Source organism: Chelmon rostratus, chromosome 10 (assembly GCF_017976325.1).
Source record: "Chelmon rostratus isolate fCheRos1 chromosome 10, fCheRos1.pri, whole genome shotgun sequence".
NCBI classification, from domain to species: domain Eukaryota; kingdom Metazoa; phylum Chordata; class Actinopteri; order Chaetodontiformes; family Chaetodontidae; genus Chelmon; species Chelmon rostratus.
Genome location: NC_055667.1, coordinates 11,451,835 through 11,477,294, shown reverse-complemented (window position 1 = coordinate 11,477,294; position 25,460 = coordinate 11,451,835). Strand labels below are relative to the sequence as shown.

The window sequence follows — 25,460 nt, the reverse complement described above, 5'->3', positions numbered from 1 at the left end:
CTATTTTTGCATCCGTGGTGTAGGAGGATACAATAAAAGGATGTTTGCTGTTGTTGTTGTGTTGTCTAGCTTCAGTAACAACAGCATTGCAGGCCAGTTGCCAGGCATCAACCAGACTTTGCACTTTGCAGCCTCACATGCCACCTAGAAATATCTTGTTGCTGCCACATGGCTGACAAGCCTTCAGGAAACTGAGAGCATCACACCACCAGCTCCTGAGACAGGCAACCAACAGGTAGGAAGAGGATGGAAACGGGCAAGAGGAGTGTGGTAGAGTCAAAAGTAATGAAAGTAGTAATGAAGAGTAATGAGGCCATCAAACACATGCAGCGCGAGTGCAAATCCACAGTTGACTATATTTTCCAAAACAAAGTCTGTGCTAGGTGCAGGACACTGTAGAATAACCTTAAGCATATAAACTCATCACCTAAGTGAGCGTAAATAGATTCCACCATCTGTTCGCTTCGTCTATAGGGGACATACTGGGGAAAAGTGTGTATCAGTGTGTTTGTGTGCTTTAGTGTATGAACTGCTTATTATGCTCATATTAATCTCGTCTGAAAGCGACAACATAAACCTGGAAAAACGCTTGTTCTCAGCACTTAATCATAGTAAAAGAAATCGTAGTAAAGAAATCAATACATTTAGGTACATTTCAGATTATTCTTATTGGATACGTGTGTATGAATTCATATGTGAAAACATGTCACACATGAGCTTTGTTTTCAAAGAGCTGCTTAGTTCAGATGTGGATTTTCACAGTACACAATACACTGTGTACACATATTATAAGCTACAGATCATCTATAGAAGTGTTGGCCTAAAGCTTGAATGCTATACAAGCGCTGTAGTCCTGCAATGCTGCGCCTTCCTTTTCTTTTTTACATTCAGCGTGCTTGAGCATGTGCAAGTGTTTATAAATGCGCATATTTTATATCCGCAGTCCACTCAAAGTAACAAACACTCGGCCCTATTTTTATGATCGACATTGTTATCGCCATTCAATCAGACAGATTTCAAAACCGGGATCTTTCCACTGTGTAACAGAGCAGTTCGGGCCTGACAAGCTTGAGTCAGTTCCATGCTATCCGGATGTAATCATCAGTCTTTGGCTTTAACTACACCAGAGAGAAATTTAAGCGCAAAGGATCCCGTTCCTAGACAGCTGGTAGTTGTAAATTCCTATCAGGGAGTAAAAAACAGAGAGGGAGGAAAGAAAGAAAACATATACTATTTTCATTTCAACTGCTTTAGGGATTATAGCTTGGGGCTCTAGAAAAAAAATGCATTAAAATAATCCACCATTTGCATGTTTTATCTCACAAAGGAGGCTCACATAGACACACATACACGCCAACCCCCACTCTCCCTCCCTTCCTCTCCTCTTTCCCCTCCCCCATTCTGGGTGAGCACACACACACACACACACACACACACACACACACACACACACACGCTCATAGGCACGTCACACATATACACACTGTCATCATTAAACACAAACACACACACACACACACACATCGAGATCAACCTGCTGCCATCTGCTCTACGCGCTCCGTACAATCCTCGCAGAATACATTATTCACTACAATACATCACATCACATTCCCTCAATGTCATAGCCTTGTGCTGGAGAAGAGTGAGAAAGAGAGCATGGACAGCAAAACAGCTATTGTTCTGTGAAGACAGAGAGAAACAGAGAGAAACAGAGAGAAACAGAGGGAGAGAGGGGAGATTTGGCCTGTTACATGCTACAGTGGTAGAGAAAATTAAAGACAGTTTGATTTGGCTTTCAGGTGAAACAAGGTTGTCAGCAAAACTTGTTCCAGTTACAGCTACCAGGCTGGATTAAAAATCCAGACAAGGAGGGTTAGTGCAGGAAAGTGAAGGATAAGAGAGGCTGAGAAAGTGTGTGAGAGAAACAGAAAGAGGAGAAGGTACAGTAACTTATGACTGTCACACGCCGAGGCATATTTTCGTTTCTTCTTTATTTCTCCAAGTGTTTTCAAGTGTTACAGGATAATGAAAAGACCAAAACCAACAACATGTTGGTCCTCTCTCAATATACAGCTTCCCTAGCCTGTCTGAAGCACTCCGCTGCACCATTTGTTCCTGCAGAAAACGTCAAGCTTTAGAAACGGGTCGCAAATAAAATGTTTCATTTTTAAAAAAAAAAGGCAGCTGCTCTAATCTATCAATATTTTATATGACAATGGATCAAAAGGCTTTAAAAGGGGTTGCTCATAGAGACAAGCCCAATAATCTATGAAGCATTTCAGCATCTTTCAGCTCATTGTTTTGGTTCAGTCTCACTGCTCTCATCAGCATCCTCTCCAGCTGCAGCTGTTATCATCTACAAGATAAACCCACAGTGTGCTGCCTGCCCAGGGCCAAACAACAGGCAGACAAAGTTAGTGACTAGCCAGTGAACGTAGTTTAGCAGCTAAGACGCCATTATGTACAGCATGTACAGTAATGTATGTGGAGCCCCCCCTCCACCTCCCCTTTTTTAAATACTAGTAACACTTGTGGGCACTTGAAAAAATGTTGTATATACAGATGTTTTACAATTTTTGTAAAATAAATCATCAAAGACATTTTTTTTATAGGGCTTATGGCATTTTAACTGTGTTACATGAGTTCTCCTTTCTTCCATCCATGATCATACTGTTTCCATAGAGGTGAAAAACAAGCCCACAGTGAGTAAATCTATGACAGGAGCATAGAAACTGCTTGGGTTTCAGAGGGTTAACTCCCTGTCCCTGTTATTTCTTGTGTGCAAAGCATGAACATGTGTGCATGTGTGTGTGTGTGTGTGTGTGTGTGTGTGTGTGTGTGTGTGTGTGTCACGACTGTGCGGCGGTGGCAGAACAGAGGGAGTGAACAGCTGGCAGGCCCACACTTGACTACATATTGACCTGCTTTGCATTCACCTGTTATTCAGCCGAACCTAATGTTTCCACTTGGCTCTGCTGCAGCTGAGCTGCAATTAACCTCGCTGTGAGCGCAACGCAAGCAAGACTTCAGTAATCTGTCAGAGCAGTTTGTCGAACTTTGCTAAATGTCATTCTGCCTAAACTTGTAAAATTAATAGTTTTAAAACTGTTCACACTTCAAATTGTGGACATTTTTGTCCCAGGAAGGACTTTCAACCCCTCACATTCACCCTGCCTGTAAATACAGCCTACATTCAACACATCTCCAACATGCTGGTTTTTACACTCTTAAGGTGCAGGTGAGCTCCTGACTGCACATAATTAGCCTTTGAAAATGCCATTTGCCTGTCTAAACACAGCATTTGAATGGGAGAAAGCGTTGCTGCATCAGATGCTTCCCTTCTATCCACTCCTCCTCCTCCTCCTCCTCTTCGCCCTCCTCTCGTTTTTTCCCACCCTCCATCTCCCCTCCCTCCTCTTTTCGCAGATGCTCTCTCGGCTCTTGTCTGTGTTTGGGCTGCGACTGTGAGGGGTCACCGCCTGCCTTGTTCTCACACGTGGAGCACTGAGCCTGTGTGTGTTTGTATGTGTGTGTGTGTGTGTGTGTGTAAGAAAGACAGAGAGACGCAGCACACACTCGTCTATGGGTGATTATATGAATGAGTGTGTGTGTGTGTGTGTGTGCAAAAATGCAAAAAAAAGAGGTGTTTAAGTGTGTGAATTCATCCAAATGTCTGTGCAGTTGAGCCTGAGTGCCTTTCCCACTGCATGTGTTTCAAAGTGTTTGAGTGTGTATCTTTGTCTGTGTGTGTGTGTGTGTGTGCGTGCGCTCGTGTGCATGCCTTGCTAGCTCAGTGCCAGGTCTCTCTAATGAGTCTGTCAGGCGCTGTTAGCGACGGCGTGCTCCCCTGGCTCAGCGCACTCCTACAGACACACTGTGATTAGCCGGGCCAACGGCACGCCACCGGGCCAGATTAAACACTCACCACGCCGCCAGGGAACACACACACACACGCGCGCACACTCAGCACAGCAAGCAATGCACTCCCAAGCGCATGCACCACACACACACACACACAGACGTACTTAGACACACACAGCTACATCATCATCGTGCCCATTAGCCCGCTCTGATACAGTAACACGTACTTGCCCTCCAGAGCCAGGTGTTGACGCCGCTGGAATTGTAAATGAATATGAAATATAAACACAATACAAGCCATCGGCGGCAGCAGCGAAAAAAAACTGTTAATATTTCATTAATATGTCCGCCTTTATTGAATTCCTGTCTGCCACTAATCTTGAACATCACTCAGAATTAAGGCCAGCCCTTCTGGCTCCAGAAGCTTTCAACATCTTCATTAAAGCGACATGATTCACTAATTACAGGTAATTACCCCTTAATGAGTGGCCCAGATGAATGAGCAGATATGCAGAGGAGGGCCAGGCCTGAGGACACGTCGTTTTTCAATTCCTCACGGGCCGAGAGCGGACTGTGGCTGGCTGTTCCAGCTCGACCGCTAGCTGAGACACGGCGACCTGCTTAGAGCAGGCTGACTTGACCGTCACACATCTTTTACACATAAGCCTGGTGCATGATACAGGACACTGAATGTGAATTATTAGACTACTTGAACGCACAAAAACAGAGTCAGAGCCTTTTTGGTTTGGAAGCCCTTAATATGAAGCAGCGTCTGCCTGTCACAGGCTGCACGCGGCCACAAATTCTGGCCATTAAAAGCTCCTTTCCCAAAGTTTATCTGAAGCAAACACGAGGCTGCAGCAGTCTGCGTTAGTCAAATCAAGCGGTTATCTTCCAGGTACAGCCTTTTTAGTGCAAAAATCCCACTTTGTGTTTCCTCGGACGGCGTTTCCCTGCTGACTTGCAGTGGAAGGACGGCAACAAAAAGAAACACACTCATGTGCATCCGAGACGCTTCAGATAAACTGAATACATTTTTGCAAAGAACGAGGATTGCAGATTTTGTTCTCCATCACCTGCAGCACATTAGGAAGGGATCTCATGACGATGAAGAGGAGAAACAGCAAACAAGAACTGTTACAAAGTGAATAAGGTTTTAAGACACACTTGAAATTTAATACAAGAATTAAAGCAAAAATGAATCGTTACTTTAGCTGAACTGTATTCCCTTTCTTTCCTAAACCATTAATCACTTCTGACCCTTCAGATTTATCTTAAGACCCACTTGATGGGTCTTGACCCCCAGTTTGAGATCCGCTGTTGAATTTTATATGAAATTAAAAGGACTGTGGTGGTCCTTGTAATGCTGCTTTTATAGATTCAACACATCCGGAGCAGCAGTTTGGTTCATGTGACACTTTACACTTCACATGTTAAAGCATCTTTGGGTTCAGCATCCAGCCCTATAGCAGACTGCTACTGAAAGCCTAAGTGTTTGATCTCCACCAGTGTTGAGTAACCTGTAATGGACCTGGGTGAGAAAAAATGCGATGACCCTCGACCAACACGAAATGTGGGTTTTTCCTGGGTCAAAGTTTAGAAGAAATATCACCGACACTGTTAGGAAGGGAGATTTGTAACACACTTCAGGTGGCGATAGGTTAAAGTGGGCAGCTTTTCAAACTGAAGGTGTAGGAGGCGCAGACTGTATACTCAAAGAGAGAGGTGTTCATTGTTCCTCTGAGCGAGAACAAGCGAGAATGAGACTGATCTAACAACTTGCCAACATTAAAGAGAGAAGTTTCTTATCTCGGGCCTGCAGGAGAAAGTCCCTACATGGAGACACAGCGCACCGATTTTCCCCTCTTTCTGATTCTTCTCCTCCCACTCTCTTGCTGCCTCTCGTGCCAAGTGGCCTATTTTTACCCCTCGGTGTGGCATCTCAGGGTTTTCCTTGTCACCACCACGTTTCCTGTCATCAGTGTGTAGGTACGGCGGAACGGTGCACTTACTGAAAAGGCCCTGACGCTGTTGGTCTAACTGCGTCTCTCTCAGATGTGGTCGCGGATCTTTGTCTTCCTATCCAAGGTACTGTGTCTCCTTTTGCAGCTCATGAATTAAAAGGTAGTTTCCACTATATAGCATGTTAGATACATGTTGACATACTAAAGCGGACACTCAGCCCAAGTATTAGAGACATTTCTTAGTTCGCTGTCCGCGGTTTGTTTGCCTTTAATCCAGGATTAGGATATTTACAGAAATAACCCTTTGTTTACAATACACTAATCCAATCACCACGCTAAAGTTCATTCAATTTCTGCCCTCACAGTGACCCTTCCTCCTCCAACCCTTACCCTCCTCCTCTAAAGCATATTTATCATGATGCCATTATGCCCCAGCACAACACTGCGTCTTTTCTCCCGCTGAAATGTGCAGAATGTGATATACTGCACTGTGTGGCACAATGGAGTAATTGTGTTTTGTCCCTAGAGGGAAAGTACGAGTTGGAAGAGGAGAAATATCAGCGCAGGATGTATGCTCTCCAGCCTCATAAGACGGTGCAGTTGTGAGTGAGGGCGACTCGTCGAGATATAAATGAGCAACTTCTTTTTCCTGGATGTAGCTGTGTTGCCTGGCCTCTGTTACAGAAGGCTTGGGTGGCTTTCTTAGCCTTTTAATGTCAAGCCGTATCACAGTCTTTTTCAGCACTTTACTACAATATACTTTAAGAACCTTTCTGTCTGCAGGGCAAAATAGTATATTAGGCCTATATATTTCAAGCTATTCAGAATCACTTCCAGATGTGTGTGAGTGGCTAAAATTCTTTTATGAAAGACAAATATACGTTTGGACTTGAAATGATAAACAATGAAATGCCAATAGACTGCATGAAGTTAACTGTCCTCTTTGTACTGAGCCTCTCCTCCAGCGTGACGCACAGTGGCTCTTTTGTTCTGCCACTCATTGCTTATGTTACTGTAGAGCACTAATGCACACAGATCGATAGCATACTTTCCATTTCAACACATTGAGCTGATGTACGGACACGCAGTTGGAATTGATCCTGTCCTGTCAACACAAAGTTTTAGCTCTGTGTGGCTTTTTTTTTTTTTTTCCCCCCGGCTGCAAAATAAATGGTGTTTAAATAAAAAGATTTTTTCACAGCGTGCTCGCAGCCTCGGACCCCTTTGTAGCTTGACATCTCGGTATTACACACTGAATAACTGCGTTGCTGATGATGATGTAAGGCAAGGTGGGTGGGAGACGGTGCAACGGAGGCATAGACACAACACATCAAGATCAAAACGGAACATCTGGCCCATTCACATGAATCAAATGTAAAAGCGTTCTGGAACTTCCAAATGCCTTCTCCTGCACATCGCAGACCTTCTATAATTGGCTCAAATAAGAGTATTCTGAAAAAGCTATAAAGTCATGGCAGCCATAAAACATGTTAATACACCAATAAAACGATCAGGCTGAAATGTAACGAGATTTAAAAAAAAAAAAGCATGTCGCCTGTCGGTCTAGAACAAACAAACCCAGCAAAATCAATTTCCTCCCCCACAGGATGTCCACCGCATGCGAGCAGGTTTTTACGACCACGGCTGAAAGGTGCAAAAACACAGAGCATGTTACAAGTAAGCAAAACTATCAATCTGCACTTTTAACAAGCTGGCAGTACAAGGTGCACACAGTCTGAATATAGTCTGAAAACAGGAACTGGCTGGTCGCACTCGAGCAGGTCATTTTGACGATACACTGACTGCACAAAAAGAGATGATCCGTTTAAGGCACCTTTTTGTTTCTCATTTTAATCTTGAGCTTGATGCACAGCCACATCTTTTGTTTTGTTTCTGCCAACAGTTTGACACAATTAGAACAAAAAAAGGGGCAAATGTTTTTTTTTTTTTCATGCAATGTGACAAATTTCAGGCAGAAACACCTTCCTGGTGTTAAACTGGAACAGGTGAAAGCATGCCATATACACATAAACAATTACTGTTTGTTAAGACTCCTGATCCTTCCTCTGAATGTCTGTTTGAGCATGAAAAACAACAGCAGGAGGAATCAGAATATGTTCCTTCCTCCGCCCCCCCCCCAGCTATACATCATATAGTGGTCTTCTGAAATGATACACTGTAGGAGGAAACTCTTTAAATTTTGTGAAGCTCTCTGCCCACACAATACAGTAGGTGCTTCAGAGACCAAGATAAAATGTTTTCAGTGATAACAATAAAACAGCTCTTCTTGGTTCGATGAAGCAAACCATCAGCTTCTGAAAGGCAGAGATGGAGAGAGAAACAGAGAGAGGGAGAGCACTAATCTCATTACCTTCTCTTCCTGGCATCAGAGAATATTCATCTCTCTGTGGCAACCGGCAGGAGGGGGACGACACACACACACACACACACACACACACACACACACACACACACACACACACACACACACACACACACACACAAAAAAATTCAATCGCACATCCCACCATTTCATTTTCCATGTAATTAAATCAGTTAAATGTTATAAAAACATGTAAACTCTGTCAATGACTTTGAGCCATTTGCATTTTTAATCAGGACAGATTAATTCTAATAAGCGAGCTGGGCTAAGGCGATGACAGAGCAGGCCTATTGTGTGTCTGTCACACTCATTTAATTCTGTCATTATGTCCCATATCCTATTATGATAATTGGCTTTTTATTCTCAATCAACAACCAGCCAAGGCTATTAAGTAATAATCTCTGACTAGTGCACTTTTAACCTGAAACGTGTTAGAAGTTTGCCACCTTAAAAACAACAACCGGCTGATAAAGGAAGGGAAAAAGCCAGAGCAGAGCCACGCGTTGGCTCATTCAACCCGGCTACTTGCACCAAATGAAAAATGACTGTCAAGAAGCTGCATGTTGACACTTGGCATAGGGTGTAAAAGCAAACACATTAGACGGAGGAAATGGGTATCACCATCTTCCCCCTACAAGGTAACTAAGCAGAGAAGACAAATGTGTCTGATGTGTTCAGCCATTTCCTCTGCTCCCTCTCTGGGGAGTCACTCGAAAACAAAATCTCTGAAAAAACTGGCCCTGCCGTTTAATTGAAAGACACTGCAGCAAACAAATGGGGGGAAGTGCTAACAGATTACAACCAGGGATGCACGCAGCAAGCAGGGTGTCTCTGACAAAGGGGTGATGATGTTATAAGTGAAAATATAGAATCTTAACTGTGCAGAGAGGTGCACAAATAACTGCATCTGCAAAAAAAAAAAAATCTCCATTTGTCAAAATGGTTCATTAATTAGAGATTGTTGTACGTTAAACTGATATTTCTGTAAGGCAGCTATGAAGGCGGTGTGTTAGCTTCTGAGCTAAACCTCAATGAAAGGGTGCCATCAAGCAACTTTTTATTTTACCGTAAACACGAAACTGAACAGCAAAGCATCAAATATAAACTAAAAAATAAATGCAACTCTACCATTAAAAAAAAAACATTCATGAACATAGCATTCATGACTTTAGAAGCTATCTCATGGTGCTTGCTAACACAACTTTCCTATGTTTGAGCTGTAAATTAAGCTAAGCTAACCTGGAAAGTTTAATATAGGTCATTTTTTCAGTTGGCCAACTTAGTCATTACTTTCTATCACTGCAGGTCTGAGTGGTTTCTTAGCTCCACCCAACGAGGTTTAAATGAACCAAGCATCATTTCTGCCTCCAAGAAATGTCTGTGCAAATAAAAACCCCACGCTGTGCATCTATTCCTGGACTGTGCATCTATTGTCACGATATAATTAGTTCCATTATCATGTGGGGTCATACCTTGCCAAAGAAGGTAAAAACATTGTTCACATCCTGATGCGCAGCAGCATACACCAACACTTCCCCCAGAGAGCTTAACCAAAGAGGAGCTGTGGCCTGTGTGTGTGTGTGTGTGTGTGTTCATGCAAAGATGTAGGACAGAAAATGACAAAAAGTCACATCACTAGTCATCATACAGGAACTGTGGTGTCAAACATGTGGTCTGGGACATTTTCAACCCAGTCACAATACAGCAGCGGTTGAGTTGTGTGGAATTTCTTTGAAAAAGCCAAACAGAAAATGCACTTTGAGCTTTTACAGCAAATGTAATGTTTTTTTTAAAGTGCACAGTGAAAAGAAAAGCTAAATCCCACTAGCTTTTAAAGATTTTTTTTGTGTGTGTGACTAAGATTCCCATAATCTTATTCAAACACGAGACTTGCGTCAGTTTTGCAGAACGGTTAACACCTAATTCAAGAGCACGATTCCCACTCTTAATTATCTGCATCATCAAAGTTAACTCTAACTAGTAGCAAAATCTATCTCGAGCAAACACGGAAGCAATAAAGTAAAAGAAATCCTTGTATGATCTGAAAATGGTTGAAATGCACTTTAACACTCAAACATGTGTATGAACATAAATATAATCACACACACAAATAACACTGCTATCATTTTTTCACCAGTTTTCATAAATCCATTTTTATTTTTATATCCAGGTGAGATATTTCTCCCTTAATGCATGTGCTCTGTTTATTCTATATGTAATGACAGTTAACTAACGGGCTTATCTGATTAAAAAAAAAGAAATTACACAGCACACTCATCCATATATACAACATTTCTGTTTATCTGTGACATTGTGAGTCCTTTTGTCAGAAGCCAGGGTGATATTGGAAAAAAAATGTCATCCATTCAGTAGCTCAGACTGTACTGTAAACAATGGCAGGAAAGCGGGGGGGGCTGGGGGGGCTTTGTTTCAACAGAAGCCACCCTGATGCAAATGACAGTTGGACCTTTAATGTTCGCACTTTCTTACTGGGCTGCTCGCCTCTCAACAAAATGCCTGTGCAGTCATCTCACTCACTCTCCACACTCTAAAACTGGCCGTGGAGTGCAGCAAGCTGTCAGCACTGATTCAGTTGGACAGGTACGGCTAGAATGTATTAATTTTCTCATACAGGAGAAAAGTGCTTTTCTAGGTTTCAGTACCCCCCACTTTGCCTATATCCCTGTGCATTAGTGTCCTTTTGAGAAGCCACTAGTTTTTCTTTTTTTTTTCTTTTTTTACCAGAAGAGATTTTAGAGAGATTTTCTCCAGCCGTGAAAGACGGATGCAGAAAAAGCAAAGTGAGCACGGCCTCTCGAACAGTCCAATAACACGTGTTCCGCTTTATCGAAAAGAGAAAGCCGCAGTTTCTCAACTCTCACTTGCTAATGTTATGAGTATGTCAGATGTCTGTCCTCAGTGCACAGCCGTTCACACTCCCACAAGCCAATTTCACTTCAACCGCTCTAAAGACAAGATTTTATAAACCTCTTCATTGCACAGTCAGACCTTATGAAAGTGCCGTATGGCCTCACAATGTACATTTTACTCACTATTTATCTGCGAAGAGGGCTTAATAAGTTTCCTCTCGAGTGCACACAAGGTGAGCGTTACTATGGGGACGCAGAGTGCTCCTCCGTGCTCTGTGGCACTGAGGCCTGTCCCATTGTGGCGAGAGACAACAGCTGTCTTTACCTTTGGCAGGCAAACAGGCTCATTAAGGGCGGCCATGTTTGTTTTTGTGCCCGATACCTAGCCCTAAGCAAACACTGCCATATCTCCACTCCACAGCCCTCGCAGCCTCAACATTTCCTTCCCTATTGTGGAGGGAGGCCCTGGCACGTTGAGCCTGCTGTACTTTTTTTTTCCCCCCGCGAGCTCTGGCCGAGCTGCCAGTGGCTCTCAAAGAATGCGTGCTTAATTGAGAAATTTAGTCGAGGTTCGAGCTGATGAAATGCTGAAATGCAGCTAGCATGCTGCTGAGATGCTGTGAATGTTGTGCGTGCGTTATAAACATAATGTATATCATTATACTGCCCGATATCCCGTCTTGTGGTATGTCACAAGAAAGCCCTCTTTGTTTGTTGTACGGTAGATGTGATAAAGGCGTCATTATTTGGTCCGCTCACAGCTAACAGTAAAATCTGCAGAGAAAGGTTTCATTCGCATATTTTCTCCTCTCTCAGCACTGTCTGCAGCTTGAGTGACAAGGCAGGTTGAATTCATAACGCTTTGACAAAAATTCCATTTAAGAGGGAAAATGGCATTGAATGTCATTCCATTACTGCAGACGGCAAACACGGGAACACTCTAACCCAGAAGGCATTCGCATTAACTTATACAAAATAGCAGAGAGACTGTATTTTGGCTTTCCTATAATACATGTACAGTACTGGAATATTTTCAGCCAGAGCACTTCAAGAGTAGTCTTCCAAAAATGCACTCACTTATTTGATTTCATCCCTTTTCACCATTTGTCAAGCCCAAAGTCACAATGCATTTTGAAATGAGTTCTTAATGTGGAGTAATGAGGCTGTCATGGCAAAGCAGTCTCTGCTTGTTTGAATTTGACTCATGTCGTAGATTCAATTAAATCAGCTGAAGTCAAGCTGGCCCCGGGCCAGATCGGTAATGGGTGACCTCATTCAAACAATGCTCTGACATATTGAAACAATAAGAGGAAGGGCCTTGAGTCAGTCGCAAAAGCAAACTCCACTCGAAAGCGATAAGGTAGAAAAATTACAGCGAGGTGTTTGAAAGATTCATGTAGTCATGTGTCTTCTGGGGTGCTCGCACGCTTTTCTTTCTCTTGTCGTTTTTGCCAAAGTTGTTCACTTTGTAGCACCTCATAGGACAAGCTGGCTGTCGGGTGCGTGTGTGTGTATGCGTGTGTGTGTGCCATCATTAAAACCACAGACCTAATGAAGTGCAATAACACTCAAAATGCAACAAATACAAACATGGCAAGGCAATTTACTGTAAAGATAATCATCCCTATCGCCAATATACTTAACCACAGACACCCAGTGCACTCTGACTCCCACTTCCTTTGCCTGCAATAATTGAAAAGAAAGTGGCTCGAGCTGTAGAGATAAGACTACCTTGCAGATTTTTAAACACAGCTGACCCAGTTCTTCTTCTGGAGGTTTATTTGTCCTTAGAAGTCTAAACTGATTTATTTGGATGTTGAAATGCCTGGAATCTAAATCATGACACAAACACTCCCAAGGCTATGTAAACAGCCCTTCCAGTCCCAGTCTAGAGCCACGCTTTCTGAGCAATAACTTGAGTGCCAGGGGCAAAAAGCACTTCTCACTTTTGGAAGGTTCTCCATTGTCACACAGTTATTAAGAGAGGGCTCTCCTCAGTTTGTAGAAAAGGGAGTAGGTATTGCTAAAAGGCAGATTCTGACTCTACCGCCGATGTACAATCAATTCGAGGTGCATTTACTATTTATTATGTGTAAATTCACAGTTTGGACGGACGAGAGACAACCTGAGTGCTCTGTAGCATAAACAGAAACAAAGTGATGGAATCAAAACGGAACATCTCGCTTTACTCACTGTTGTTTCTCTATTCAGCAGGGCAATGGCAGTTACAGTAAACAGATAAAAGAACACACAGACACACACACAGCGCACACACAAACACAGCACACACACACACACACACACACACACACACACAAGCTAACTAGTAACTGCATCTCATTAGGCAGCATTCCCTCTGGCCCTTATTCCATTAGAAATTAAAACTCGGGACAATTAGTGGCAAATTGGTCTCAGCTCAAGGCTCCGAGATGACTTAATTACAGGCTCATCTGAAAACTGTGCGATGGTACTGTGCTGCAGAACACAGTGAATACCTGGAGTAAGGGTCACCACAAAGTTGAATGTATGAAGAATTAACTGCTTGAAACAGCCCTGTACACCAAAACAAACAAAAAAAACCCCAAAAACATTTAAGTCACTGCAAAGGCAGAAATGGTTTAATAGCGTCGGCTGTGAGGAGGAGTGAGGGATAAAATAACTGCTGCTTTTTCTTCCTGATTTTAAGAAGCAACTGTAGTAAAGGTTAACATCAGCAGTGAGATGTTGTAAGCTACATGCTCAATGCTAGTGCAACCCTGCTGGTCATTTCCACTGAAGGACACCGAAGGTAATCCGAGAGGCATTTAGGGGACTGTTTGGTACTTCACTCATGAATTTTACTTTGTCACTTCCTAGAGATGGAGGGTGCACACATCTGATAAGAATTTCATTTGTGTAAATTTTCCATATCTATGGCATCTCTACTGGTCAGGCTGAGAGCGCTCTCATAGTGCAGCCCCATGCAGTCATTTAGCTGACAATAAAGGTAAGTTTACACAAAACATGAAGTAGCGCCACTTGGATTTTCATCGTATTGTAGCCTCACCACAGTATGGCTCCATGGAGTGAGCACAGAAAGGAAGGTATTTCATCAAAATCCTGAAGCAACTTATTTTTTTTTTTTCTGCTTCATCACTCTGCTTATGACAAGGACACAAAGCACATTTTTCAGTAATTGAACCAACTCTAGTTTATGTAACGACTGACCGTTCTGCCCTTCAAGCTAGAGAGAGAGAGACAGAGAGAGCGATTTGATCGCTCCATGTACTCGCTCTCGTCACGTGACACCATGTCCCATTATATTGTGGTGTTGTCATAGGAGGAGAGGAAATGAAATGCCTTGAAGCTGTGCGATGAGTGTGTGCGCGTGTGTGTGTGTCTGTGGTTGGATGGTGGGAGATTCAGAGGTGTAAATGTGAGTGCGTGTATATGACCCCACACGTTTGTGTGTGTGTTTGTGTGTGTGTGTGTGTGTGTGTGGTCCTGCAGGGTTTGAAAGGCGTGCAGTTGTAATAGGGCATCTTGGCCGACAGAAAAGTTAGCCTGCACTTAAATTTCTTCTGATGAGAATACTGTCAACGAGGTGGATTATTGCAGGATTAGCAGGAATAAAGGAGCCAAATAGGAAAGCAACACTTGCACCAGAGGCAGCCTGAGAGAGAACCATGTCAACTAGTAACGCCTGGTTCTGTCGCACAAGTTTAAAAACACTGACAACACATTCAAACAAAAACATTTTGTCTACGGGGTTGATCCACAACCACTGATTGACAGCCCCCAGAGCCAATCAGCAGAAACAGGAAATAGGCGTCAAAATTCCTCACATCTCACACTGACACAAGCTGATCTGGCCTCATGAGTCCAGTTCACCTCCTCCTGAACGACTCTGTTGTTTTCCCGCTTCATTTTTTTTGTCTCTGATTCCTAAACATCCACAACAAACACCTACACGCAGACTGAGACGAGGAAGCGCTGGTAGCTATTAGCTACCTCAACTCCTAAAAGCCTTCTAGTTCTGCCAATAATCACCGTGCTACTTGAGCGCTTTGAATATAGCTCAGTTTTGCATTTTTTATGCAAATGTGAAGCCTGATGGTATATGAGCTGTTTGAGAGCTCACTTCCCACATGGCAGCAATACGAACAGATATCCCTACGAAACGCTGTGCCTTCATCTCCTCCATGTCTGAATAGATGATCACTCATTAGACCTCCTCCGGTGGAGGTTAATGAGTTCAGTGTGAGGGCAGATGACCAAACATCACAGAAGTGCTGCTAATTATTTGCGGCTGCTCTCTGTGACAATGCTGTTATCGTGTGTACTCATAATGATAAAATTCAAAACAGTTTACTGATACTTTTCCTTCAATGACTCATACAGCTCATACTGTAGGATGTTTATGAGCTGGCAGTGAGATACAGAGGAGATAAATGCATACTTTTTCTATATGGCTGGTTTTATTATCGCTTTCATGGCTTCCTTTATGTAAAGGGGATTTTTTGCACAAACCACCAGGCGTGACAAAAATTTTAGGGGAAACACTGCACGCATTCAACTCAGTGGGTTACAGTTTAAACCTGCTTTTCATCCCGTCTTTGCACCTATGCAGTTTTTAGAGTTTATGGTGGGAGGCAGCTGCTTTTGCTCTAGAGCTGTTTTCATCATTATTTTCCACCTGATACGCAGACAGCGGAATGGAGTTGCTGTCAGAATCCCAGTAAAGCCAGTAATTATATAACTGCATGTCAACATGGCTGCTGTTTTACACGTAGTGATAGCCCAATCCAGATGCAGAGAAAGGGAAGCGTTTCTCGGTTTTTAACAATGGAAAAATTGGGGACAATGAGCGATGAAAGCAGCTGTTGTTTTTTCAACAAGTCACTGTGTCAGTTGAGAATTTCCTTTGTGTGCGTCTCTGTGTTCGGGGGATGTTGCATGAATGGGCAGTCAGCATTTAGGGTTCAAAAGAAAACAGCAGCCTGAGCTCCTGTCTGTGTGAAAACCAAGGCTACGGTGCTCTGTATCAAGTGCCATTGTTTTGGTAATAGTAAACCTGGGGCACTTGCCAGGAGGCATTAGTCATTCATCTAACAAGTTCCACAAAACAAACCACAAAGTGCTCCACCGTCGACTTCCTCTTATTGAATTCTGAGCACATAAGCACATTTCCAAGTGTCTTGCAGCAAGGTATAGACTTTCTGATGACTAGCTACCTGAAGTATGGCTGCCATGTTTGTTTACTTGTGCATTTTCCTGACAGGAAGCCAGCTCATTTGGAAGCATGCAGGGTTTTTTTGTGTGAGGGAGAGAATGAAGAGGGAGAAGAAGGGTGGTGGCGGGTGAAAGGCGGATAGGAGGGGATTAGGGCGGAGTGCAATTTTTCAGCAGGCCAGGCATATGACATGATCTCTAATTACCCACAAAGCACTGTGTAACCCGAGCCACAGATTAGGCTGCATTATCAGGCTTAATAAAACATGACCATCTCTCAGTTTCACTCCCTTTCCCTGCCCTGCTGCCACAAACATTTGTTCCTGGTTATGACATTCCCGATGCCTTTGCTAAGTAACTGGACTCACGGTACCTGTTGCTGTTTTACCTGCAGAGCCTCAGAATCTGAGGAAGATGGGATGATTTAACGGGTGAGTTAACAGGCCAAGAAGAAAAAAAGTTCTGATACATAGATCTTCATCTTGTGGACTTCTGTCTAGCTTTTCTTTTGTGAAATACTGGACAGCATTACCTGTCTGACCCTAAAGCAGTCATTTAGGTAAAAGGGAAGTCACTCTATGGTGGAACTCATGTAAGGTGCCACAAGCCCAAGATTCAAAACCAATATAAAAAATTTAATATAAAAAATGCATTGTATTTCAGCTTAATATAATATAAATGTAGTGGAGTAAAAAGTACAATATCTCCATGTGAACTGCAGTGCAGTTGTAGGATTTAGTGGCATCCAGTGATGAGGTTGCAAATTGCGACCAACTGAACACACCTCGCTTCACCCCTCCCCTTCAAAGCATGCAGGAGAACCTACAGAGGCCACGAAACTCATGAAAAACTCGAAAGGTGTTCTCTAGAGCCAGTGTTTGATTTGTCCATTCTGGACTACTGTAGAAACATGACGCCGAGGAAGATGTCCAGCTCCGTCTGTTATATAAAGAGCTCATTCTAAGGTAACAAAAGCACAACAATTCTTATTTTCAGGTGATTGTGCACCAATGAAAACAAATATTGTATTTCTGCCATAATCTTACAAACTGGTCATCGTAAATGTAATTTACAGACAGGGGTACATATATTTTTGATGGTATATTTTGCTGTACTTGCTGTAAAACTTCTTTTACCTTTTAAATATTTCTACCATGTGGTACCACTACTGCCAGGCCTGTCATCATTGCTAAGGTGCCAGCAACACATACAAAATCATGCATGCACACACATGCACATACAGTATACTTACGTGCCTGGTTGACGTGGGTTGTGCCAGTAAGTGCTGCTTTAGGCAACGGTTTTTCACTACTGTCTACTGTGTTATTAACAATTCTATAAAAAGATCTGCTCAAGTTTCCCTTTCCTGTGTGTTAACAACCCTTAGCTGCTGTGAGGTTGTCGAGGCCTAGTTAAGAGAAAGACAGAGTCCTTGATAGCTGTTGATCGTATACCATAATTCCCAAAATGCTGCTTTTCTTTCCCCTGTTTGTTTTTCTTAGCGACATCACTCATCAATGAGGCTCTTGGCCAGCTTGAGCCTAAATAGGTCGACAACACAAAGAGAGGGCCTCTTTTGCTCGCTTTCCCTCCCTTTTCTCAACCCACAAGTCTCCTCTAACCTCTCTGCCTCCCTTTTTCTTTAACGTCTATCTCTATTCCTTTCTCTATGCACAACTGTACAGCAACTTTTCCATTTCTCCCAGTTTCAGTGGATTCCCGTGTCTTAAACCAAAGATAACAGCATAAGAACTGAAACCATGGTATTACCCCTGTACTTTCTGTCACACTTCTCTCTCTGCCCATTGTAAACAATCATGGAGCTCATCATTAGCTCTCAAAGAGGAAGAATGAGCCACAGTTTGATTACCTCGGTGGCTCTGTGGGCTCCCGCAGTCTCTGCTGACTGAATTGGACGCAGACGATTACAGCCTTCCACAGGCAATTATATCTGCCTGCTAAATATGTCACACGTAATAAACACATGCTCCTGACAGACAAGGGACAAGGCGAGACAGTCACAGCTGGGGAAAGAGGAAAGAGAGCAAATTCAGGATCTTATGGATTTATCAGCCCTGTCTTCCTCAAGTGGAAACCTCTGGCGGTCCAAATCAATGCATGTCAATGAACTAATGGAAGACACCAGCCCACAGGTTAGAAATTAAAGACCTGCTAGTGAACGCAACCTAAAAAGGTTTATCATTTAACTCCCACAACAATCAGACTGATCCAAGCACAGTCTCAGATCAGAAAAATACTCAGATCGCTGGACATACATGTACCGTTTCTGTGATAGTCTGGGCCTGGACCATTAAACTGAACTTTCATATAGGTGCTGTCCCTTCAGGCTGCAGTGCAAGCATGGCACTGACACCAGGCCGATAATATTTGTAAAGGATATTCAGTGAAAACAAGGGAGGGAAAGAGCCTTAAATCCCTGGCAAGGAGCTTATACCATGGCCCATGGTGTTTGCACAGGACATACCTCAGGAAGCTGAGACAACTGGGAATGTTTGTCCAGCGTCCAGCCTCTTCCATACAGTACATACATACAGCACAGGCAGCACGGTGCATACAGCACGGTGCATACAGCACAGTGCATACATACATACATACACTGACAGATAAATAGATAAATACATACTGCATATCATACATACAGCCACTGCATACATGGGGCTATAGGAAGCATGCTGTGGACATATTAGGGCTGTGACTATTGACCATTTTAATCACTGATTCTGTTCATTCTTTTATCAATGAATTATGTCCCAGAGCCCAAGAAGCTGACTTCACATGGCTTTTGTCCCCAAGCAACAGTAACACTCAAAGAGTTTCCATTGACAGTGACATAAATCAGACAAGCACATTCTGTCAACTGACTAATCAATTAATTGACTTATCAGTTCAGTGACACACACAGTGTGCACATACATATACTGTACATGGCTGAGAGAAAGAGGCACTCTGTCCTATTTGTCTACATTTGTTCGCCTTCAGTACAGAGACGCTGGCTGGGTTCTTTATGAGTGCAGATGTACAATATATGTGCTATATTGTACGTTGCAGCTTCCCAAATGTCCTCTGGGTGGGGGTTTCCTTTGTTTTCTAATACTAAACAAAATAAAATCGCAGTTACTTGGAGGTCTCATGTTAAAATCTCACGAGGGGAGAGCTCAAAGCTCCAGCAGGCTTGTCAGTGCAGCTGAACTTAAACCGCCAAAAAAACAGTACAACTGCAACAAATGCATGTTTAATTATTAGAAGAGAGAGATGACAAACCTCCGCGGAACTGAGGAACTCACCAAGATAGAAAGGTAGACAGATAGGTAGGTAGGTAGGTAGGTAGGTAGGTAGGTAAGTAGATCTTTTGCCCATCAATCTAACCACACTGTCACGCGTCGTTCCTTCTGAGTGTTTGCAGCCATTAACAAACATAATCAACATTTAACTAAACACCCAGGGGTCTACTCTGCAGCAGGTGCTGGCTCTGTTTTTTTCTCTTTCTTCTTCTGCAGTAAGAACGAGAATGCCGCCGCACTGCCCCATGGGAAGGCCCGGGCTGACTAATGTAAGCACACTACACTGGGGCGGCTGGTCTTAATTACGGTAACAGACGCTGAGGGGGACGCGCTGCTACCCACCAACGAGCAAGTAGCTTAGCACTGCCAGGGCCAATAATTAGCACATGGGCAGCCCCCCCGCCTCCACCACTACCACACACACACACACATTCATACTGTCACTGTCATAACCTACATCAAACACAAACATTTCAAGGCCAGACAAAGACACATAGGGCATTTAAACAGTGGAAAAGCTATTCGTGGTCCTGCATGTGATATTACTGTATTGAGTCACTCGTTTCCTCTCATCAATATTTATCTAAAAAAATCCCCAAAACAAAGACAGAAAAAAAAAACAGATGCAGACACCTTGTGGTCAGTCGGGAAAAGACTTCACACAGTCACCTAAGTGAAAGAAAAAAAAACTTATATATGGCAAGAAATCTCTGTGCCATATGCTGACTCTGTGACTCAGCCAATGTCAGAGCCAATTCCAGTTTCATTGAAATGATTTCAAATGGTTGGAATCCCCATTAGAAATCTCCTCCGTGTGTCGGGGCAGGGAGAATATGATTTAGTGGCTGTTTTTGCCCCCGCTCGCTGTGTGTCACCGGCCCTTACTGTGGTATGCATGGCCTTCCTCTGCACGGGGCTATGAAAGCAATTGTGATTGTGATTCCGTAGTCAGCAAAACGCTTGAATGGCCCCGAGTTAGCATGTGCAGGCACGCACACACGCTCTCACACGCACACACACACATATACACACGCTGTCCCCATACTGGGCCACTGATTACTTCAACCCATTTGACTCTCGCTCATCCTTTGATTCTCCCTTTTTGCCTCTCTGTCACATACCACAGAGTTTGCCATTAGCTAATAGCGACAACACCACTCAACATGAACATAATACTGCAGCCTGCATCACAGGGACTGGTTAATTTATCAGCCATGTTTAAGGACTTGAGGTATTAAAAATAACCCTTGTGCATGCATCCAAAACTAACAATTAACATGACTGTGCTTATTTAAGAGCTTGTCTCACCTGAGGACGACCAGTTGATGGGAACTGACTGAATATGTTAACGCAAAGCACTCAAACCTTTGCACAGCACACACAAGGCAGCCCTGTAATAAAAAAATAAAACTACGATAAGGCATTCAAATGGAGTGCATCATTCCCCAGCTTATCTGAGCAGGAGGAGACCACCAACTAACAAAGCCAGCTCTTCAGTCAGGCCATATCTTAGCAGATATCAGTTGTTGGGAGGATATATGAGCTGGGTGGGGCTTGGATGTATAAACACAGGGCCTACTCTCTCTATGCTCCATGCTATTGCTGTACTGTGAGCAGCACCTCACCTCAGCTGCAGCAGCAGCAGCAACAGCAGCAGCAGTCGGCACTGTTTGATTAAGGTATTCAAATAAAGGAGCAGACGCGGTGTTCCCATTTCACAGAGCAAACTAAAAGTGGCTGACAAACAAGTTGCCACAGCGCAATTAAAGCTGTACATGTTGCATAAGACGAGACGCACACTTTCAGAGCTTTCTGCGGCGCATAAAGTGCAAATTATGTATGAGTAATACATGTACAATGCAGCCATTAAGGCAGCAGAAGGCATTATAACATGAGACCCTTCAATATCGCCATCAGAGCACAAAGCTGTTCTAATGGTATTGTTCTGTGTAATTTCTCCTTGGCTGTGGGAGAGCAGCACCGTAATAAAAGACATGCACACTCAGAGTGAAATGAAGTGAGCATTGAAAGTATCGACATCTTCAGGGTTATTTATGGATCACTCTGAATCATCTTAATCTGCACTTGAAGTGCAGCCTCTGCTCATTTTAAGCACGTCTTTCTTTGCGTTCCTCACCTGTTCTCTGCCTCACAGTGCTGAACTTGTCAGGGAATACAGTCTCAGCACAAACCGATTTGGCCAGCAGAGTGATTCGTGCTCTTTAAGCGCCAGCCGACGACAGATGTTGGCTGCCAAATCTGGGGAAGTGTTCACATCTCCCCCTCGCAAGACGTTTTTGTTGATCGTGGACAACACTGCCTGAGCGAGGGAAGTGATTCACACGGCGACTGGTGATCGCAGTAATTATCAGCAGATTGAGTAAGGTGAAGGGAAGGATGGATCCAGAAGCACACACGCACATCAACGATTATGAGTGAAACAAGCTGCGGCTCTAAATGAGCAGAGTGAGATGGGCTGAGGGCATGAACGCAGCACACGTGTTCCCTGGAAGTCACATAAACTTGCTAATTACTCAAACTGAGCTTGTGTCCGGGCACAAAACAGGTCTGCAAATAAACAGGCTATAAAGTGAAAAAAAAAACAGCACATGCTCATTTGATCCAATTAAGCTTGTGTGTGACTCAGATTAACACTGTAAATTTCACAGCAGTTTTCTCAGCCTGTGAATTGCTTTAAAAATAAAAATAAAAAACAGGGATACTGGAGCGGCCACGGAGGAATAATTGTGCTAAATCTCAATTCGCTAGCCAAATTACTGCCATCTTTCCAAAAGCTTCTTTTTATTTAAATCATTTTGACACTTTTCCAAGAATATTATCCCAAAAGAATATTCAAGATAAAGTAGAAGCCAACAAATCCACCAACAAACAGCTACAAACCAAAAAAGATCCATATAAATATGCAAAGTAAGCCCATAAACACAGTTGACCTCAGTACTATGATTAGCCTTTTGGCTCCACGCTGCTTCAGAAAGTGACCTGGGCAGAGTTTGAAATTGGCCAACCGGGCCTGTCAGAGATGATCAGCAGCAGGCAGATCTGATCCATAGATACAGTACCTACATAACAAATCAGATGTCTCTTTAATGCCACAGGCAGTTTGACAAGCGTTTGAGGAGAGGAACTTGACCTCGTGCGCTGTGTTAACAGGACACCAATCCTCGCCGCTCCCGGCCTCATTTGCATTAGTGAAGGTAGTTAGTGTTACACATGTGATGACAGCAAATTATACCTCCCCTTGTGGAAAAGACTCCCCCGCACCCCCTCGAGCAAAGGGAGATTTCAATAATTCAAATGAACACTTGTAATTTTGAGGGGCGCCACACTTTTGTATCGGTGACACCAGTTGGTGTCACTTTCTCCCTCGTGAAAGCACTTTATAACACTTAATATCTAGTGGCTTTGTTTCCAGGATGCGAGCCGTGTGCGGATATCAGCATATTCTTGGGATTATCCGCATGGAGGATGATCCTAATTCGCCTGACCTACAAAAAGATAGCCTGCGCCGAGAAGACAGTTATATGAGCCCATTTGTGTGTCACAGGTGTAAACCGGCCTCGTCGGTAAACGTTTCACGTGGACCTTATTTCATCTGTGATCTACTCGGGCTGAATATAACTCAAACGAGCTCTGTGCTACCGAACCTGAGCAACGTATTTTTTTTAAGACCTGCACAGGGAGATGATGTTTTCTGTTGATGACTGGAATTTTCCATTCAGTTACAGAGATTTTCCAATGCCCACACAGCGAAAGACAAACATCCCCAACTGTGCATCATTCCCCTCATTGCCATACCTGAAAGCCATCTTTATCTGAGAGAGCGAGCCAAAGAGCTGCAGACCATCTTTATCTCCTTACAACTTCATCTGCAGCAGCAGGTCAACAGCGAGCGCCTGTTGATTTGCACTATTCCCACCACGGTAAGGCAACAACAAAGTCTAATTCTGTGAGTGCAGATGGCTGAGTGGCGGCAGCAGCTAGAGGAGGCTGGAAGTCTGTTAATTAAACAGTTTAAAATAGTTTTCCAAGCGTTTCCACAGGGCATATCTTGTGTTTGTGCAGCTCATTAGTACATTTGCTGTGCGCTTATCTGACTTTGTGGTGGGTTTTTTTTTTTGTTATCTCCTATGGCAGGCTTTCAGTTTAACACACCTAAAGATTTCTAGTGTTGCCCCATCCTTCGCTTCTTTCTAACAGGATTACTAGGCATGGGTTGTTTTTCGCGGGGGATGATGATTTATTTAAACTACAAAATATTCATAATGTTGTTTTAAATGCCACCTGCGCACTCGCTGTGGAGTCAGTGCAGGTCACAAACCAAAAAGCCATGGGGTGCCAAAGCTCAGAGAGAGAGAGAAAAGAGTGGTACTTGTAGCTATGAGGCAGACTCTGTGGTTTCTCCTTACAAAGTAATTAACAGTACATCACTGGCACACATTCATTCAATCGTTGAAGTCCCAGCGGGGGAAAAAAAGCATGTAAAGCTGTAAGAAATCACTGAGAGGGAAGATCATGTTGGAGCAGAGAGCAGAGCGGGGCAGTATGGATTCCATACAGCCCCTGGTATTCCACATCGGGTGGGACACTTAATGCCAGCTTCGTGCAAAACACAACTGCACAATCTCACCGGGGAAATAACACAATAACCACGTTGGTTAGAGAGGGAGGGGGAAAGTTGGACTACATGTTTTCTATCAACAGTAAAACAGAGAGACTGCAGCTTTCAGTCGAAAGTAACAGTGAATACAAATTCTGCGTCCTGTAGAGTAAATTAAAAGCAGCTCATCTCAGCTCAGGTCACTTGCTGACACTTGACTTTTTCTTTTTCTTTCTTTTGTTTTTTTTTTTAAAGTGGATAAAACGCCTCCAAAGCACGCGCTTGGCGCTGCGTGATTGTTGCAGGCTGTTTTGAGCTCATGTGGAGAGACAGGTGAGACATGAAGCGTTTCAATGCACGAGGACACACAGTTTTGTTATTTACCTTGTTCGAGTGGTAATAGTCCAACGAGCTCAGACAACTTGGATCAGTCGGTAGAGAGCATGAACCCACATTTGCCGGGGGCGCAGGGTAAAATCTCACGTCCATCTCAGGTTGTGCGAGACTGAAGGCATGAAATCACTTTCAGCGTCTTTGACTCACTATTGTCTCAGCAAACACAGCGCCGAAGCAGGAGACACGCGCGCGCACGCACACACACGCACGCACGCACACACACACATACACACGCACACAAAAAAAGAAATGGGGGAGTTTTACTCGGTGCACTCTTCCCTCACATCCGTTCGCGGCCGAACTTCGGCACCAACTCTGAAGATGCGCAGTCCTCCTCAGAGCCCCGCGCCGGGATGCGAAGCGCTCACTCACTCAAAGCGCAGAGGACAAATTTCATGGAAACACACGTGTTGGCAAAACTATCCCGTTGCTCCAGAACAAATTAAAGCAAAACCTCCAACTTAGATCCTCTCTCTTTTTTAAAACCCCCTTTTAAAAAAACGGCTGAACAGCAGCTCATAAATGTGCAGCCTCCTGTTTTCCCACTGCTCTCAGGGCTCCACACGGGCTTTGTTATGGAGGTGCATATTCTTGCATTGGTTCCAGTACAGAAGTGGTTGGACTTCCCTCTGCCATGCGACCTCTGCCGATAATAAACGGGAAAGAGGAACGGAGGGAGAAGGGGGAGGGGAGATTGGTGGCTGCCTTGGCAACCGCTCTCCTTTCTGCAACTGCGCGCTTCTGATTAGCTGGAAATGTAGTAGTGTGCACGGCTGTGCATTATAAAGCGCACTCTGCCTCCATCAGTGCTTCATAAAGGCTTCCATTTGGGTTATTGTGCCAAGGCGGATGGGA

At 43.6% G+C, this 25,460-nt stretch overlaps 1 protein-coding gene across 3 annotated transcripts in view; it reads right to left on the bottom strand.

The window, feature by feature from the left end:
* LOC121613176 (thymocyte selection-associated high mobility group box protein TOX-like) overlaps window positions 1-25,227 on the bottom strand; it is a 75,209-nt gene extending 49,982 nt beyond the window's left edge. For all 3 annotated transcript variants that reach the window (XM_041946470.1, XM_041946471.1, XM_041946472.1), the window contains exon 1: window positions 24,594-25,227. In XM_041946470.1, the coding sequence (XP_041802404.1) occupies window positions 24,594-24,698 (105 nt within the window). In that variant the 5' untranslated portion in view covers window positions 24,699-25,227. The remainder of the gene's footprint in view (window positions 1-24,593) is intronic.
* Window positions 25,228-25,460: the final 233 nt, after the last annotated feature.